The sequence below is a fragment of the Montipora capricornis genome, chromosome 7 (genome assembly GCF_036669925.1).
Source record: "Montipora capricornis isolate CH-2021 chromosome 7, ASM3666992v2, whole genome shotgun sequence".
Taxonomy (NCBI): Eukaryota; Metazoa; Cnidaria; class Anthozoa; order Scleractinia; family Acroporidae; genus Montipora; species Montipora capricornis.
This window is the reverse complement of record NC_090889.1, coordinates 14,300,812-14,320,811: the sequence shown is the minus strand read 5'-3', so window position 1 is coordinate 14,320,811 and position 20,000 is coordinate 14,300,812. Positions and strand designations below refer to the sequence as shown.

The 20,000-nt window shown below is 38.6% G+C and overlaps 1 protein-coding gene and 1 long non-coding RNA gene across 2 annotated transcripts in view; one reads left to right on the top strand and one right to left on the bottom strand.

The window, feature by feature from the left end:
- LOC138058247 (ETS-related transcription factor Elf-1-like) overlaps positions 1-20,000 on the top strand; it is a 40,552-nt gene that overhangs the window by 13,401 nt on the left and 7,151 nt on the right. The window contains exons 2-4 of the mRNA XM_068904157.1: positions 4,143-4,200; positions 15,641-15,711; positions 18,958-19,556. Of these exons, the coding sequence (XP_068760258.1) occupies positions 4,162-4,200; positions 15,641-15,711; positions 18,958-19,556 (709 nt within the window). The 5' untranslated portion in view covers positions 4,143-4,161. The remainder of the gene's footprint in view (positions 1-4,142; positions 4,201-15,640; positions 15,712-18,957; positions 19,557-20,000) is intronic.
- On the bottom strand, positions 10,990-14,894 carry LOC138058248 (uncharacterized). The gene is made up of 3 exons (XR_011133835.1): positions 14,225-14,894; positions 14,062-14,135; positions 10,990-11,724 (listed from the first exon to the last, which is right to left on the bottom strand). It is a non-coding gene; the product is annotated as an uncharacterized lncRNA (long non-coding RNA).

Sequence of the window (20,000 nt, the reverse complement as noted above, 5' to 3'; positions counted from 1 at the left end):
TTGAAGTTCATCTCGAGGCAAAAACCCGTAGTGGACTTTAGGTACCACGCACATTTGTCGCGGAAAACCGCTTCCGCCTTCGCAGTCTTACAGCGATAGCTTTTTATTAAGTCTAGAGGTCAACGTTTCCTCCGAAGAAGGAAGTGTCGGGTAAATACCTGGTTGCGAGCTTTGTTTCATCAAAGACAAATTCAAGGACATGTTTGTGCACGAAATTCTCCTTCTTTGTGATTGGCTAAAAAGTGAAAGCGAAAAGAACTCGCTGACTGTTTTGGGTTGCAAATCTATAGAAGAGAATTTCAATAATCTCTTTCGTGGTTAATAATTATAAAAGGCCTCCTGGCATACTCCCTTCAAACCCGTGACCTTTCCTACATTTCATGCAAGGCAAGGAGAGCAGTCGATCTTAAATTCAACGAAGTGGCCAAGTGCAGGTAAAATCGGTTACATGGAATCACATCATAAGTTAAACTTCAGGGAACCTTCTCGTTGTAGTATTATAAATAGGGATTAGTCAGGAGTCAAAAACGTACTTCATCTTGCGAGCTTAACATTTCAGACAACCCAAAAGAAGAACACTAAATATTTTAGAAGGATGAGCTATCCATATTACATTTCTCGCAAAAAAAAACGCGACTAAATATATATAAAAATAGCAATTAATGTGCTTTAAATCCAATTCATTTTAGACTTTTGCTTTCGCTTGCACGGTGCTGATAGGAACCTTGATAACGAAATTCGAAAGAAGCATTTGTGGGCTTAATCAATGCAAAATGTCTTTCAGTCGTGTGAAGACCACCTCATTCATCTTAGTATTACTACTTTGAGACAATACCCCTGATCTATTTTCTCTTGCCATCGGTTTTCGCTCAAACCACCCGTTCATTTAATGGTTGATCTGTTTCATCGAGGACTTAAAGCTGAGCGAGTTTGAGAGCTATCGCCACAACGTCGACGAAATGTCACCTCAAAATATAACTTTGAAATGTCGTAAGTCTTTCTCATTTATTTCATCACGTTCCCTTAGTACGATACAGGCAAAGTATTCTTAAAATAACTTGGTCAAAATAGAGAATGACAGAATCGTGCACATTTGCATATACCGACCTTGCCGTCTAAACCTGAAATTTGGTGATTTCGCGTTGAAATGTACAAGAATGCGCGCCGGACACGTTGCTTTATGGGACTGTCGTTGCTATAGCCATTGTCGTTGACATTCTTTTAGGTTTGCAGAAAATGTTCCGTGAGCATTTTTTTGCAGACTGTAACCGCCTTTTAGAGTCCATGGGCTCGGATGGACTCTTGACAAAGCATAATTTAGTTTTCTATTCAAATTGCGGTTAGTGACCTCGAAAGAGAAATTGGCGTGGACCAGTTTTGCTTCATGACCAAGCTTATGGCATATATTACATTCTTTACTTCACTCTACAAGCCGTTTTGAACTCAGCTCACTTGCATTGTTCAAGGAACGTTTGTATTGCAAACAAAAAATCGGTGAGGCCATATGAAGAAAAAACTCGTGCTTCTAACGAGCTAGGTCATAAACTAAGCTTTCATTTTTTGCCTAATTTTTGCTCCTTTAAAAGGTCACAAAAAACCCAACACTTTGCACAATCAAAATACTGCGCTTTACTCAAGAGATCAAATTTGTTTTTTGTACGTTTGCTTTTTTTCTTTCTTTCTTTCTTTCTTTTCTTCCGGGGATTGGGTGTGAGAATAGTGTCGACAGATTTTCTGCGCATTTGCCCGAATAGTCAAATAATAGTGAGCTACAAAAGCCTTTACCTTTAAAATAAAGTAAAAACTCCTGGTTAACGGTTTATCTGGGTTCTTAGAAAAATGTTACCTGGTCAGCGGGTTACCCTGGTCAGCGGGCTCGACAGTGTCATATGATTTGATTGATAGAGCGCGCTTCAATCGAGTGTCATACACATGTAGTTAAAAACATACTTAATTGACCACTCCCCATAGGGGCTGTTCAGGGCCAATGAAACACAATCAACAAAATGACGGAACAGAACAACAACAACAACAACTTAAAGAATCCCTATGGCTATTTACAAGTGCAGCTGGCACGTTGAACCAGGGACTGTCAGGAAAAATATCACTGAGCCACACTGCCACACTGCCTCCATAAAACCAAAACCAAAGTAATGGCCTTGGCCAATCAAAAAGGACGGAGACAATCCAGCAAACCAATCAAAACTCGAAGTAATTATACGTCGCCGACACAAAGCGTGGGAAAATGTGCACGCGCAAGACACGATTGGTTTTGGTTTCACTTCTGATTGGTTGAAAAAATGGCGCGAGCACTTTGAACCAACACCGGCTGAGTGAAGTAAATGCAAAACCAAAGCAATTCGCTGATTACTTTCGATACTTAATTGAAAACCGCTCTAATGCAACTATTGATGGTGGTGTTGGTGTAACAACCAGTAGCTCCAACCCTGTTCCTCTCCCCCCACCCCAGAGTTAGCGAGGAAAGAAAATTCAATTCCCTGGGAACGAGTTTCCTCCCAAACAGGTACATTACATATTAGTTACTGACCAAGCTTGTTCGGCCAAGATGGCTGGATGTTGGCGAGGTTCTTTTTGCGCGTTTATGGACCGAGACTTAGTCGAGGTCCATAAACACGAAAAAAGAGAAGATTTATTATCTGGGATAAAACATCCCGAGCGGGTAAGATAGCTCGGGTAGCCAATCACAGCACGGGATTTGGTTCATCTTGCCCGCTGATGGAGCTAGTTATATAATAAATCATATAATAAACTCTGTTACTTCGATAATAACGTTTACTACCACGCTCACCAACTAATTCCAACACACATCTTTTCGTAGATGAAATATGTAGGACTTGTCTTTGACATATTGTATCCTCGTTTATATGTTGTTAATATGACATTGTCGCGTCTTCTGACCACGAGACACTTACCGCTTTGTATAAGGACTTAGATAAACAACCTGTCTAGATCATTCGACCGAAGTTACGAAGGTCGTATGTTCGATTTCTAAAACCAGTTGGCCCTTCGCCCTTATAATGGCAAGCAACGGTGTTTTATCTTAAAGATTAAATTACCTAGGCAATCATCAAAAGAATGTAGCACCGGAGATTTAATTTAGAGTACAATAATAAACTGATCTCAAGTAATAATTCTGGGGGAATGTTCAGTTGTAAGAAAAAACTCAGCTAGGGTGGCATTATTTGGAAGCTAAACTTTAGAACATTCGTTTAAGATATCATAACAATGCAAATTTTAACACTATTTTAAGTATTTGAAACGCACATATAAGTTCACTTTCTCAGGAAGAACTTTCTTTATAGCTTTCGCAAACGAAGAACACGATATTAGGCAGAAATCGAAAGGAACGCCGGAGCCTTGTACTGTCACATTTTAGAAGAGTAGGACTTTCTGGGTAAGCCTGTTTGGGAATGATGTTAGGATGTACTTAACTAATCGTAATTGAGTAGAATTGCACCCACAGGGCTTTGGAACGGTCTTCCTTGTTCTCTTGTGCTCTCTATAAGCCATTTTAGTAGGAAATTTAGCCGCTCTGCATGTAAGGTATTTGGTAAGCAGTTTAGATTGATCTCTTCAATTTCTGAGAACAAACACAACACAATCGCTTTGAACTCCGCAATTTAAAGGAGTGTAATGAATGATACTCCTAAAAACGAAAACCATTGTATAAATTGATCGCTCGATTCTTTATCGCTCGATTATTACTGATAGCATATTCAGTCCGTCGCCTTCAAAGGGTAGCGCAGGGTCTTTGTCACGCCATTTTGTAAAATGCTGATGTTGATGATATCTTTACTGAGCACTGCAGAAATATATATTGATAGTGTTTACAAGAATATTTTTCATGCTCTGAGACTTTACATCAGTGGACAAAAAAATATATATATTAATTTTGTTTATGAGAATATTTTCCTGCTCTGAGGCGGTTTAACATTGTCTATTCTTTAAGAGGCAGCCATTAAGAATTTGTCTAAAATTTATTTTGTAGGATACTTTGCAAAAATGTCAATTGTTCCATTTTTTTCGCCACCCACCAAATCTACATTACTGAGTACCATATACATAGAAGTAGCAAAACGTTGCCATGGCACTGACTTCTATGTCGATGTTTTATTTTGAAGAAGAAACAACAGAGAGGGAATGTTTCTGTCAGGACAAATTGAAATTCTACACTACGTGGTATGCTAATTAATCCTTTAAGAGAACAGCACTGATTATTACGAGAATTTTAAAATAAGCTATTTTTGAAAACATGGGCTCTTTTTACCAGGTTACCTTTGTGAAATTTTCGTCATGTAGTTTAGGCAAGGCACAAAACAGTGCAAAATAATACTGAAATTATTGATTGATGAGGGAAATATTAAAAGAATTTATAGGCTCATTAACATTTTTACAACCAGAGGATTTGTCAGTTTTTTGAGCTGATTATTCTGCTGATTATCAAAACGTAAAGAAGAAAATTGGATGGGGTGGGGAGTGAGTAACTCTTTTAAAATAGAAAGAAATTATTTATATACAATACGACAAAATATAAACACGATTTCCGCCACCGCCTTTAAGTGACTTATGGCTGATAACGAAGGTTAGTACATTTCGCTTTAAACTCCAACATATAAGGTTACTTATGAAAACCACGTGTCATGAAAGGGGTAGGACTGAATTAAGCAAGATTGATCAGATCGGACAAAACGCGTCCCATTAACTTAGTAGAAATTCTAATAGAGAAAGGCGAACTATTACTGTCGATGTAAAGTTGCAGGGCAGAAAATAGGCTCGTCAATCTAGGGAGGAGAAACAATATTGGCCAATTTTGAATTTATTGTGCTCTAGCAGGATTAAGAATTCTTGCCTTGTCATTTAGCCATATTACTAAGCACTGTTCTTTGTGGTCACATGAAATGCGTCCTAAAATAGCCACTGTACTCTTAAAAATGTTAATTGGTGGAAGAAATAGATAATTTATAGGATTTTCTTTGTTTCCGTCACCGCTATTTTCTTTTGTTATTTTATCTCAAGTTACTAGCAGTTTCTCTCCTCTTCTTGGGAATGACTTAACTATTCAAACAAGGCTTTACTGAAGGCCGTACCCCGATTAATGACGACAACTCGTTTGAAGAGTTTCATTCTCTTCATTCTCTCATGGTACGCATTCCTGGTTAAACAAATGCCTTGTTTTAATCTAAACGAGATATGTGGCGTGCTGGGATCTTTATTACACTCATCAAAACGCATACATTCTGAAAATGAAGAACAAGATGACATCTCAAAATAAAAAAATTTGCAGAAAATAAATGTCACCCAAAATGTGAGCTCTTCACTCACTGTCACGCAACGCGAGTGCGGTTTTCTGGACGCACGTACACTGGATTTACTTTCTTTGTGTTGATAACGTAACGTATACAGTTCCCAACAGAACAGCAAGACAGTAAATGGTCTCTACACATGAGATAAGAAGGCAGTCTCCCTGTCAGGAGGCGGCTGTAGGTTCCAAGCGATGGGTTAAAATACCTGAGTGGTTTGCAGCCTTTGCTCATATTTCAGGGACATCTGCAACCACTCTTGTTCCAGATAGATAGGGTTGGTAAATATCGTACGTACCGTTCAACAACGGTGTAATAGTTTGAAAAGAAAATAGGGGTTGGGCTATTCACTTATTCCGTCCGGTCGATTAAGGGGGGAACTATTGGGTGTCTAATAGGTAATTTGCATTCTGCCAAAATTCCCTCCACAAGCGTCGTAAAGCGCTTGGACGAGCTACAATTTACAAACAGCAATCACTGACTTCTCCGTTGTTTTAGATGATGAGGAAAGGTAGCAATGAATTTTGTTTGCAATATGAATCGAGTCGAGTTTGAAAAAAAAACCTAAGTGAGGAATGAGTGCCGATTGTCCCTGAGATGCAGATGCAGTTAACGATTGCATCACTGTTATAGACCTAATCGGCTAACTCAATGTTGTACCCAATTCAAACCCTTTGGGAATAAAACGTTTTGTTTCAGGTATTTCCATATCATTTAAATATGAATGCTACATTATCATGCAAATACAATACACAAAGAAACTTAATCTCGGGAGATTTGAATTGGGTACAATATTGAGTTAGCCGATTAGGTCTATTGTGGTACGGTCAGGCGGTCAGCCATGCTTAGCTTAACGCTGAAACCTTGCTGAATGGAATAACTTGATCCTTTTCGCATTTAGGTATTTAATTATTTAGGTATTTAAGTATTTGCAACGCACATATAAGTTCACTTTCTCAGGAAGAACTTTCTTTGTAGCTTTCGCAAACGAAGTACACGATATTAGGCAGAAATCGAAAGGAACGCCGGAGCCTTGTACTGCCACATTTTAGAAGAGTAGGACTTTCTGGGTAAGCCTGTTTGGGAATGATGTTAGGATGTACTTAACTAATCGTAATTGAGTAGAATTGCACCCACAGGGCTTTGGAACGGTCTTCCTTGTTCTCTTATGCTCTCTATAAGCCATTTTAGTAGGAAATTTAGCCGCTCTGCATGTAAGGTATTTGATAAGCAGTTTAGATTGATATCTTCAATTTCTGAGAACAAACACAACACAATCGCTTTGAACTCCGCAATTTAAAGGAGTGTAATGAATGACACTCCTAAAAACGATAACCATTGTATAAATTGACCGCTAGACTCTTTATCTTCAAAAAGGAGATTATTACTGATAGCATATTCAGTCCGTCGCCTTCAAAGGGTAGCTCAGGGTCTTTGTCACGCCATTTTGCAAAATGCTGATGTTGATATCTTTACTGAGCACTGCAGAAATATATATTGATAGTGTTTATAAGAATATTTTTTCGTGCTTTGAGATTTTACATTAGTGGAGAAAAAATATATTAATTTTGTTTATGATAATATTTTTCTCCTCTGAGGTGGTTTAACATTGTCCATTCTTTAACAGGCAGCCATTAAGAATTTGTCCAAAAAAATTTACATTGTAGGATACCTTGCAAAAATGTCAATTGATCCATTTTTTTCGTCACCCATCAACTCTACATTACTGAGTACCATATACGTAAAAGTAGCAAAACGTTGCCATGGCACTGACTTCTATGTCGATGTTTTATTTTGAAGAAGAAACAACCGGGAGGGAATGTTTCTGTCAGGACAAATTGAATTCTACACTACGTGGTATGCTAATTAATCCTTTCAGAAAACAGCGCTGATTATTGCGAGAATTTTAAAATAAGCTATTTTTGAAAACATGGGCTCTTCTTACCAGGTTACCTTTGTGAAATTTTCGTCATGTCGTTTTGGCAAGGCACATAACAGTGCAAAATAATACTGAAATTATCGATTGAATGAGGGAAATATTAAAAGAATTTATAGGCTCATTAACATTTTTACAACCAGAGGATTTGTTAGTTTTTTGAGCTGGTTATTCTGCTGATTATCAAAACGTAAAGAAGAAAATTGGATGGGGTGGGGAGGGATTAACTTTTTTAAAATAGAAAGAAATTATTCGTATACAATAAGACAAAATATAAGCACGATTTCCGCCACCGCCTTTAAGTGATTTATGGCTGATAACGAAGGTTAGTACATTTCGCTTTAAACTCCAACATATAAGGTTACTTATGAAAACCACGTGTCATGAAAGGGGTAGGACTGAATTAAGCAAGACTTATCAGATCGGACAAAACGCGTTCCATTAACTTAGTAGAAATTCTAATAGAGAAAGGCTAACTTTGAATGCAAAAACGCAGGCGTTATTACTGTCGATGTAAAGTTGCAGGGCAGAAAATAGGTTCGTCAATCTAGGGAGGAGAAACAATATTGGCCAATTTTGAATTTATTGTGCTCTAGCAGGATTAAGAATTCTTGCCTTGTCATTTAGCCATATTACTAAGCACTGTTCTTTGTGGTCACATGAAATGCGTCCTAAAATAGCCACTGTACTCTTAAAAATGTTAATTGGAAGAAACAGATAATTTATAGGATTTTCTTTGTTTCCATCACCGCTATTTTCTTTTGTTATTTTATCTCAAGTTACTAGCAGTTGCTCCCCTATTCTTGGGAATGACTTAACTATTCAAACAAGGCCTTACTCAAGGCCGTACCCCGATTAATGACGACAACTCGTTTGAAGAGTTTCATTCTCTTCATTCTCTCATGGTACGCATTCCTGGTTAAACAATTGCCTTGTTTCAGTCTAAACGAGATATGTGGCGTGCTGGGATCTTTATTACACTCATCAAACCGTATACATTCTGAAAATGAAGAACAAGGTGACATCTCAAAAAAAAAAGTTTGCAAAAAATAAACTTCTCTGATGATGTCACGCAAAATGTGAGCTCTTCACTCACTGTCACGCAACGCGAGTGCGGTGTTCTGGACGCACGTACGCTGGATTTACTTTCTTTGTGTTAATAACGTAACGTAAACAGTTCCCAACAGAACAGCAGGACAGTAAATGGTCTCTACACATGAGATAAGAAGGCAGTTTCCCTTTCAGGAGGCGGCTCTAGGTTCCAAGCGATGAGTTAAAGTACCTGAGTGATTTGCAGCCTTTTCTTATATTTCAGGGACATCTGCAACCACTCTTGTTCCAATCTTAATAATAGATAGGGTTGGTAAATATCGTACGTACCGTTCAACAACGGTGTAATAGTTTGAAAAGAAAATAGGGGTTGGGCTATTCACTTATTCCGTCCGGTCGATTAAGGGGGGAACTATTGGGTGTCTAATAGGTAATTTGCATTCTGCCAAAATTCCCTTCGCAAGCGTCGTGAAGCGCTTGGACGGGCTCCAATTTACAAACAGCAATCACTGACTTCTCCGTTGTTTTAGATAAAGTAAAATAATGAGGAAAGGTAGCAATATGAATCGAGTCGAGTTTGAAAAAAACCTAAATGAGGAATGAGTGCTAATTGTCCCTGAGATGCAGATGCAGTTAACGATTGCATCACTGATATTGTGGTACGGTCAGCCATGCTTAACGCTGAAACCCTTCTGAATCTATTGAATAAATTGATCTCCTGAGGAATGTGCCACTGAGCTATGTTTGCTTTAAGAAGCTCAAATTCAGCGGAAGAAACTGTCAATCACTCGACGTGTAGACTCAGTAATTCCATTTTTTGGTGTAAAAAATATTTCTTTTCCTATGCGCCAGCTAACGTTATTGGCGGACCGATATTTCTAGACCCCCACATTATTATGTCGACCCGCAACATTTACGCCAGCAAGAATGTTCTTGCAATTGATTCAAGAGTTTGTTAGCAATCGATCCTGTTCTCGGAAGGAAAGAAATTGAACGGAGCAACAGGGGAATTTATTGTGCTTTTTTTTTTTTTTGGTCCATTGAGACTTACAACAAATCCAAAAAACAAGAAAAGTCATCTAATGATACCATTGCATACGAAAAATTTGTTTTTTTAAAATTTCTATTCTTTCTCTTGGGGTCTTCTTGATAGAAATATAACGTTTGTGCCTGATCATAAAAGAAAACAGGAATTTTAAGGTTAAATTAATTAAGTTTTAACTTCGCGTATAATCTGATCACTGAGTGAAACGTAAATAATTGACAATTGAATAGCGTGACCGGCGTAGAGTGCCCTGCACAACTGAATGAGAAAATCACGTTCTTCCTCCAACTCAGTCAGTGTTCTTGACCTTCTTTAATGCATTCCTGCAAACTGTGATTTCATTTCAAGTGGTACTGGCTTCTTGCAACCAGACTGACCGACGCTTTTCAGACATTCAGCGAAGACTCTCACTGAGTCATTTCGACACATAACCGTGACGTTTCAAAAGCCCCTGTACGTGCGCATTGCCGCTTTCTCCGATCTTGCACGAGGTATGTTGTCTTTGCAACGAATCTTTCCTCCCTGCATTAAAATCCCGCTATCATTATTTCCGAAGGGTTATTTAATTTGGTGGCGCTTTCAACCGTGAACACCAAATCCGTGCAGATAACTTGACAGTAAACGGCTAGCCTGTTTATGGATGAGCTAATTGTAGCTATCTCGAAGGATGGATTTGAGCGCTCTCGACTGGATAAATTACTATCCACTGGATAACTCAATTGGTTTTGCTATTGTTTATGCGCTGGATAGTGATTTATACAGTGGATAGGGTTATGTACCTTTTGAACAACCGAGACTACAGCTCTACAAAGTACATGACAAGTGCCTTCCAACTCCAACAACGCTGTAACACGCTGGGATCTCGTCTACCGAATAAAAAGTTAGATAACATCGTATTGTTCACCATAATAATCATGTGTATTCAATGTCACTATGCGATAGAGCTGTCCTGTGGAGATCATTTATTTGGCGGACACACTTCGAGATTTTATCCACAGACACAAAACTGAGACCCCTATGTGAAGTATACCAATTACAACTACAGAAAGGAAAGGATGTTTGGTAGAAATTGAGCTCGGTCGGTTTGGAATTTAGAGTGTTAAAAGTGAGGTGTACATAGATTTTCTCGCGTAATTAATTAAGCCACATTAAGGGACCGAACTAGTAAACTATTCGGACTCTCAGCACACATATTACAATCTGAGTTTTTTTTAAATGTAGTGGTTTTTGCGGTTTCGATATAAATCGTGCAAGTCTCAAGATATTTCAACCTATTGCCTAACTTTAGACGGTCGATGGATTAAAAGGTCAACTAGTTTTGTTGTATGTGTCCCTACTTGTTTTCGCACAACAATTCGGTTATCTCAACTGCATGTTTTGATAATGTATTATTATATACCGCCACCCTTGAATCGTTTTCTTGACTGTTTATTTGAAAAACAAAGTTTCAAGCTTTCGAGCTGTAGATTGTCTTTCTAGGGAACTCGAAAATGTTGTCCTTGGCAATAAATAGAGTTTAACAAATAAGTTAATCGTCAGACTTATGTGGATTCAAAATTTCTTTTGCTACGACCAAAATTTGAATTACGTTTTGCAAAGTAGTGCTGCTGAGTTCTTTAAGGAAAGAGGTAAGTAGTCATAAACTTTATTGAAACAAAATAACGAGTAACGAGACCTCTTAAATAGGCTGTAACTTTGTATCAAATATTTTTTGCCTCTTGGGTCACGTGGGCTAATTGCATTTAAAGAGCTCTTCCGAACTTTTAAGGACCATTCACAAATCAATATTCGAATTCCTTCAATTTGAAAGTTCGTGTATTTGAGACTTCGCATGGCCTGCATGATTTGATTGTTTAGCAGTCGAAGCAAGGAATCAGAAACCCGATACTCGCTCCATTTTGCAAACTAAGCTGAAATATTAAAAATAGCCATATTGTTGAGTTGAATTGCACAATGCCGGTATCTTACCAATCGTCACTAATCTGTTTATAAAGATATTAATATTTTACGATTTATTGAAGGGAATCATGCGTTACTCGCAGCTTGGGTGGCTAGGTTTTTATGTTTCTCGCAACTGACACTGCATCAGCAACATGACAAAGCAATAATATTATTGGTTAAACCGAGCTGCACGTGCGTCGCGCGTGTTAACGCTTTTCTTCTTTCTTGCCGACTCTGTAAATCATTGACGGTAAAAAAAAACCTCAAATGGATTTCCGGAAAGGCACCTAAAATGAACAATTCAGTCTAGTCTCAAAACTTAAAAGTTCTTTAAGCTTTAATTCTACGTATGATGCTTAAAAACGTCTTTTCGTCATGAATTCTTCGGTCAGTCGTTCTCCCCAATGAACTGAATTTCGTTGACGAATTTCCTAAAACAAGGCAAAATAAAACCGAAACAGAAAGAAAAATATTAGACGCAACATAATTTTCCTCCTTTCAATAGTAGGGGCCAAAGGGCGATATTTAAATTAAGCTGCATTCCTGAAACGAAAAATGCAGCCTCCGGTTTTGTTTTAAAAACTCAATGGCGAGGCTTACAATAACGCTTTAGGAGTTGTTAGCATCTACACTTTATCCTTTTCGCCTAGTCACGTTTTTGTCAAACCAGGTTGTATAGAAACATACTTAACTATTAGAGGGTAATGTAAAGTGCTAGAGCAGCGGTGTTCTAACCCGAAGGTCGTGGGCTCAATTCCCACCCTGGTTTTTCTCTGTCTTTTTGTGGGCCCATCTAGCGCTCACTTGGTTCATATGGGTGAAAACTGGAAGATATACTGATTGTCAAACAGCCTTTTATCTATTAGTGTATGAAATATAGTGCATAACGAAAAGTTATGTGAATAATACCCAAGTGTTTCCGGAGTTCTTTAGTTTCCATAAGCTCTCTTACAGACAGTAGACTTTATACCAGAAGAACATAATATGTACATAATATGTACTGTAAGTTACGGACCGAGTTTTTTCCCGTTGATTTATGGCCCAAGCGCGAAGCTAAGTCAACGGGAAAAAAACGAGGATCCGTAACTTACAGTACGGACGGCGAAAACTCGGTTAGTAAGATATTTATTATATCTCTGAGGTTAATCCGGCGCGCGGGCAAGGAAACTAGTCAAAGTCAAGCGGAAGGTTCAACTGCCACAAAGATTGCCGTGCCAAAATTCCAAAAACTAAATCTTCTTGGCTGTTAAGTTTGAAATAGTTGCTTGCAAGATTCAAACAGTTTTCAGTACAAGTTTATGCAACAGAAATGACATGAAAAACTCGCTAGATGATCTTTTATCGAAATTTTAAATTTAGCGGGCTGTACAGCGGGCCGTACTGTAGAATACGGCCCGCTAATTTAGCCAATTCCAGCGCGCGTACTCTCTGAGAGATATAATAATCCTTTTTATCGATTAATTTTGAAAGGTCTTTAAAACGGTTCTTCATGATTTTAATGACTTAGTGTTGTGAACCTATAGTAAAAAATAGCACTGGATTGTAATACGTGGAAGACCGATCTTATGAGTTTCGGTCATGAATTTTTTATCTTTTAAAGACCCCGCGTAGTTTTTGTCCGCGTTGTTTAAGACCTCGAGCTGGCCTGAGCAGGCGTGTTTCGCTTTGACCATAGACCCTTTGCATAAATGATAATGTACATCCTAAGCCTCACATTCATGTGAAAAATCCTTTGGCTAGAAACATAAGTACGAGGCTAAGGATGTACAAAGTATTTTTATTCAAATTTAGGCGCCATTTATGCAAAGGGTCTATGTTTGGCAGAAGCTAGCTAGCAATCGATCAGATATCTGAGTTCGGAAATACGAATATAAACACAGAGATCGTCGTGGCTTCAGTTCAGTCACTTTGTTTCACGATAATAAAAGATCCCTCTCTTACTCTACGATACGTCCAGTACTATAGGAAATCGTATGAAGGCGAAGGCATTTTGTGATTAATGGGCAAGAGTGTTGTTTATATACCCCACAAAATTACTACCGTAGCAACTTCGTTATTGCACAGTGTCACTGTAACTAGTATCTTTCACTCAATAACATACTTATGCATTTTCGATCGTCATTCTTCGACTAATCGGAAACGCAATATTCTGTTGAATTTATAATATATGAGTAAATAAATGATCTAGAACCTTTCTTCAAGCTAATACTTATAAAAACACGAAGGCAATATAGCGAATTTTCGCGCAGTGGTTAGGGTGCAAGAATTTATTTAGAACTGAGAAGGTTACCAGAGTCTGGATAACTTACATGGCTCTTTGGTACTCTGAAATCATTTCATTGTTGTCAGTTACGTGTAAATTGCGAAGTTAGAGTGTTATATTACTGCAATATATCTCTACTGCACTGTATCTCCTGATGAAGATAGATCTTATTATCAGTCGGACATAGGCAGTATTGCTGGCCTCAGGATCCCGGTCGCTTCTTGTTGTCGGTACAAATCCATCGAGACTTGTTCGCGAGGGGTAAGTGATTTTAATTTTTGACCAAAACCTATAGAGCCAAGTGATATGTGTTTTAAGCCACGAGCAAAATGCTCGAATTAGAACATATTGTTGCACTATCGATCGTGAACTGTTAGCGATTTTTCCCCATTATCTAATTCTTATTTCGATCCTTCCCAGAGAACATGAAACCTGTGACATTTGAAAAATGTCATATTATTATTATTATTATTATTATTATTATTATTATTATTATTATTATTACCTTTGTATTGCTTGGCGGCAGCGATTTCTACGATCCTGCTGCGGTACAAACCTCTGTAATCGTCAACACTTTCACTATGTGTCATGTGAAAAGTTTAAAACATTTGTCATCAAAAATGAGATATTAACCACGATTGACTTGTTGTTCCATAACATTATATTACCTATATTGGATGATGCTGGAGTGAACAAGAGTGTCAACAGAAATCTGCTGGGTTGTATTGATCTGCACTTCAGTATTACGGCGAAGCGTTTTGTTTAGAAATTGAATCGAGTTTGTTTTTGGATAATTTCAAAGTGGTAGACGATTTAGATTGGAATAGTAAGAAAACTTCGAGTTTCAGCTTATCCTCTCCGGTTCCGATCATGTTTTCAGCGACTACAATGAATTTGCTGCAACGACGTAAAAAAGGGTTCCTAACTTTAGGTTCATTGCTTATGATATAAATAACCACAAATCACGGCAATAACCGCAAGCAAAAAAAACACATAAAAAGAAACGCGACTTTCCAAATAAGAGAGTTATAGATGCCGACCAGATCCCCAGTTTGCTTATAACATGAATATCAACATGATAAACATATTCGAACGCTTTGATTATAAAGTTTACAAATTGAAATTCGTATTTTGGCAAAACCTTAGGAATGCCAATTTGACGGATGATAGAGCACGGAATGGGAAGAATTTATACCACTTTTTTAGACTCTTTCCTGTGTTCAACAACTCCCAGTTACACTTTCCACATTAGAAATGAATTAATTCAAAAATAACTCCTCACGAAAATGACTTGCATCATCACTGTTCACTGGTCACGAAATATGCTTGTATCGCTGAGAATTCGTAATTGTTTGGCAAAGAGCTGATTTCACCAGGGAGAGGTAAGATGTTTTTAGCTTTGTCAAGGTTACTCGTTAGGACATGTTGATCAAGCTCATTAGACCGAGGGAATTTATCGATATCCTCTTGAGCTGAAACCAAACTTCGGTTAACCTCTGCGGATTTATTTTACTCTTTTTTTGATTTGTAAAATTCAATTGAAAGCTCTGACTATAAGTTTGTAGTGCCAAAAACGGCGTTTTTTTTTTTAGGGATATCAAGGACGGTATGGTAATGAAGGAGCTCGGTTTCAGCTTGTTTTGATGCTTATCTAGCTTGAAAGTTATGCGTGCAAAACATTTTCAAACTTTCGAAACTCGTTGGACAACTCGCAACTTCCGATCTTTTCGAGGAGCGAAAGCTCAAGAACTAGACAGCGATAACAATAATTCTCGTATTCTTTTTGTTTGTCCACGAAAAAAAGGAAGTGATTTTGTTTCAGCAACGGAACTCATCCGGATTTCATATCTCGAGGGGTTTTCCCTTAATTATAGTCGTCAAAAGCAGAATGATACAATGAACACAAAGGTTTTTAAATAGCCATTAATTCATTATTTGGTTCTGACGTAGTATGGCAATTACCATAAGTGACTTTTGTGTGCGTTTTATCTCCAATGATGATATATTCTGAGGTGCAGAAGGGAGGTTTAACTTTCGAGGGAAGAGCTCACTTTCCACTTCCTGTATATAACTTCTCTTCTTAGGCAAACGGGAAAAAAGACCAGGCGTTCCAGCGAAGATTTCTGACGTTCCAAATCCTAGCTGGCTTTACAGAGTAAGTAATTTATGGTTGACTCACTTCTAATCGTGTTTACTTTGGTACAGCTTATCCCTGATAATTAAAAGTTGCAAAATGCCAGTGAAGGCAACTTAGGAACTCGCTTTCTTTTTTCTGCGCTTTGCAGACACTATTTCAAGGATATCTTTCCAGCTAGTCATCGGAAAGTAACTTTTCAGAGCGGTGTGCGTATAAATTTACGAAAATGTTCCATAGGACGTACAGGAGGCGCTTACACAAGTTAACATTAACAACCCCCTTGCTTCTTGAAATCCCAGATACAGTATGAGAAGACCACGATCGAGGACGATTGGATTTCTAAAGGCACGACAAGCCGTACTATGCAACACCTTAGCGCTCTATCTTGTTCAAATTAATCGTGTGTACTCATGAAAATCAGTTTCGTCATGACTGGCATAAATCACTGGCTCTTGTCCTGCTCTTGTCGCTTCTCGTCTCAAAAGTGCTTGTCAAAAGATAGACACAGGACACGTATGCTTTAAAATTCAATTCTGCGAAATTTTTACCTATTTTTGCTTATCCTCGGATTTTTGAGTAGCTTGATGTAGGAGGGTAGCAATTTGCCCTCCCAACCATGATAAACAACAGAGGACAGACTGCAACACCGGGAACTCCATGCCCTACTCTTCTCCCACAGGGTTATGAACATTTGAAGGGTTTTGAAACGGGGACTACGGTTTATCGTCCATATCCATGAAGACTCAGTTGAAAGTCTAACCATTTGCGGATATCATTACAAAGGAGGCACTTTCTCCGCAGTTAACGCTGCGTGTTGGTCCGGCCGGAGTCGAACTCCTGACCTCCCGCATGGCAGCCCGGTGCTCAACCAACTGAGCCACCGGTGCGGTCTATACTATTATTGAGACAGGTCTTGTTCCTTGTGAGCCATCTTCACTTCTTTGGGGACAAATAGTCTGGAGTTTTATCCTTGGTACAGAGTAATATTTTTTAAAAACCTGGGACCTAGGATCACTGAACTCGCTCCTTTGAAAAGCGAAAGGCCTTCGACCATACTTTAACATCCCGAAACGAAACTTTTTAATCTTGAATTTTGCAAATAGTCCCTCCAAATCCTTTGTTTATTCAAAGAAATGGTAAAGAGAAGACCCGTTTTACTCTTCGCATTTCACATGTCCCGAACCTAATGCACACGAGGGAAAACAATCAGATTTTTCTCATTTGCATTAGATTCGGCACACGTGAAATGCGACGTTTAAAAAGGACCTCAACCGGGGCTTCGGCCCAAAAAAAAAAAAATGTTGAAGTAAGTTAACAAATATATAAATAAGTATCACGTCTTTGTTCACGGTAGCTGCATTTGATTTGCATAGGTAATCACATGACTTTGAGTGCAATTTGGGATAAAGCAGCGCTAGTATTTTTGAAAGGCTAACTCAATACGGGCTCGTGCAATTTGTAGTCTTTGAAATATTTACGACTTTTGATTTGTCCCAAATTGGACGAGATAAATCATGTGATTACTTGTTTATAATATACATGCAACAATTTGACTAATTGTTTATTTCGCGTCATGGCTCACTAATCCCGACTAAATCACAACTTTGATTAATGCAATAGCACTTGTGGAAAATTAAAAAAAAAAAGTGTTCAAACATTGTTGCAGTCTCCTAACCTGTCCGCCATCTTGTTTAGCTGCGCTTTCGCGACTTTCTGCACTGTTTGGGATTAATTGATGTGTTCTCAACCAATGGGCGCGTTAAAATATTCGCACGTATATCGATATTATCAGAAAACGAAGAGCCGGCTTATCATAATATTTGCAATTTAACAACAATGGGAGTAGGTTTGATCTGTAATGCTTGTGATTGAAATGGTTTCTCGTTCTCGAGTCACTGCGGATTATTGCAATTAATAAATTGCATTCTTAACAAGACTTTATTTGATTATTTTTTTAGTGGTCTCTGAGAAGGGGCAACGAAGCGAAACTCTGTTATATCCATATGCAACCGCAACCGTAGGAATGCTTTTGTCGGCAGATTACAAAATTGTAATTTGGCAACCAACGGTGAAGTTAAAATAGTAGTTAATTAGCATCATTTCTGACCCTACCTATAATTCAGCGATCGACAAGAGACTTTATTGCGTTCATAACTGCGAGGATCACAGCTTCACTTGATAAGATTTGTCTATGATGTAATAACCGAGGCTTTGAAAGCACCTACAGTCTCCCTTTATGATGGTGGAGACCCCCGGGGGGAGCGGGGGGGGGGGACTCCCAGATAAAATGGACGGGGGTGCTCGTCGTACATTTTAGAGGTTCTGGTACCGGCTTAGGGTGTTCAGCCTCAAAATGTTCTCAGCGGGAGCTTTAGTGGTACCTTTTAGGGTATTGGGCCATAAAATCATAACAGGATAGATTTTTACAATTAACTAATTGTTAATTTTGTCTAATTAAAACCAATAATTTGGTACCTCTTAGAGGTTCTTTTCAAAATTTTCGACGAGCACTCCCGTCCTTTTTATATGGGAGTTACCCACCCCTCCCCCCCCCACCCCCTGCCCTCCCGGGATGGAGACATAGTGTGACCAGAAACTTCTGGAAGACACTACTCCTTCACACTTGATATATGGTTGTCATCATCATCGCCTTTGTCATCATCATTATAGTAGCGCTTATGCCGTATGTCGCGAAGTGCAACTTTCCCTCGTGATTGCAAACTGTATGGCCTCCGCCCTGCTGATCTCGTTTCTCTGTAGTTGCCCTTTAAAATTAACGGCCTCTATCCAGAGGCAGGCTTTCAATATGTTGGCTCAGCTGACGCCTTGTTTGCGCCTGCGCCATCATGAAGTTACTGGGTGACGAATTCGCTGATGAGCTTAGTTTTTGGAAAATTTCACAATGAAATGTATTAGAAATAGCTAGTCATGACATAAACTTTTAATATTCAAAGCTGGTTTCCTAGCTTATCGATTGCAAATGATGTACAAATATGGTCACATATGCTTTTTTGCCAAAAGCACGTCCAAAGTCTTTCTCGGAGAAGTCGTTTTTATTCACGCCTAAATAAATCTTTTTAAAAGAAAAATTAGTCTAACTTACTTTCTTAAAAGAGGTTTTTAACTTCGGTTGTCACGGTACTGCAAACTGAAAACAACAAAGAAACGACAAGGTCAAAGGTTCGACTCGTGCTCGGAACACTCGGATTGTGTTCCGAGTACTCCCGAGTCATATTATCTAATATGTCTGTCTCTTTCTTGTAGGGATATCAGTGTAATGGCTGCTATGACGTCATTGTTTTCAAAGCCGCCTACATTTGACTTGAATGTGTTGCCGCTTCAACCCACTGACACCGATATCATTGAAGAATGGCTGAGAATTCCCGCTGATCTTCCATATTTCACGGACTTGGATTTAACATTCTCCTCTGAACTACCTCAAATCGATAACCAGTTAATTAACTATATTGATAGTGCACTGGAGATAGCGCCACCCCCGAATTTGCCTATCCCTGACAACCTCGGTTTTGGCAGACTTCTTCAGGAGAATAATGATCATCTCAATCCTCCTTCTTCCGTCGCCAAAGCCGAGAACAATGAAACCTGCCCAGAACCACATCCACCGTACCAAAGCGCCACTTCTCTTTCCAAACCCTTAGAAAGGATAGCATCTTGTCCACAGATAACTGAGCCTGAACAAGAAGCCAGTAAAGATGAAAATATGGACAAAGACAATTTGACCAGCACGGCTGGAAGCCCAGTTTTATCAATGCTCAAAGATGAAAAAGAGATGGATGTTGACGACAAAGTAGATGCACTATCTGAAGTTGAAACAAATGGAAAACAATCAGAGGAATCCCCAGGTTGAGTTTTGTTTGTGCCATTTATTCATTCGTTCGTTTGTACGTTCACTCGTTCGTTGGTTCGTTGGTTCGTTCGTTTGTTCGTTCATTCATGCATCAACCCGTCAATGGAAAAGTTTGTCCTCAGTGTGGTTTTGTAAATAAGAATAGGATTTTTTCAGGTTCGTTTCTTTTCTGAGTATGTAAAATTTACCATTTGCACGATGATGGGTGAGATCTGTGGTGAAATATTGGCTTAATGACCTCAACATGTTAATTGACAGTAATTGCTCTATTTTTGAATTTCACCGCTTGGATAACTGGCAGCCAATCTATCAGAGATAAAACTGAAACCAATAGACCACTTTCGATATATTAAAATTCAGTCCAAAACAAAAGGCATCATCTCGAGGCTCTGGGGAATAAACTCATACAAATCCTTATATTTATTCCCCAGAGCCTCGA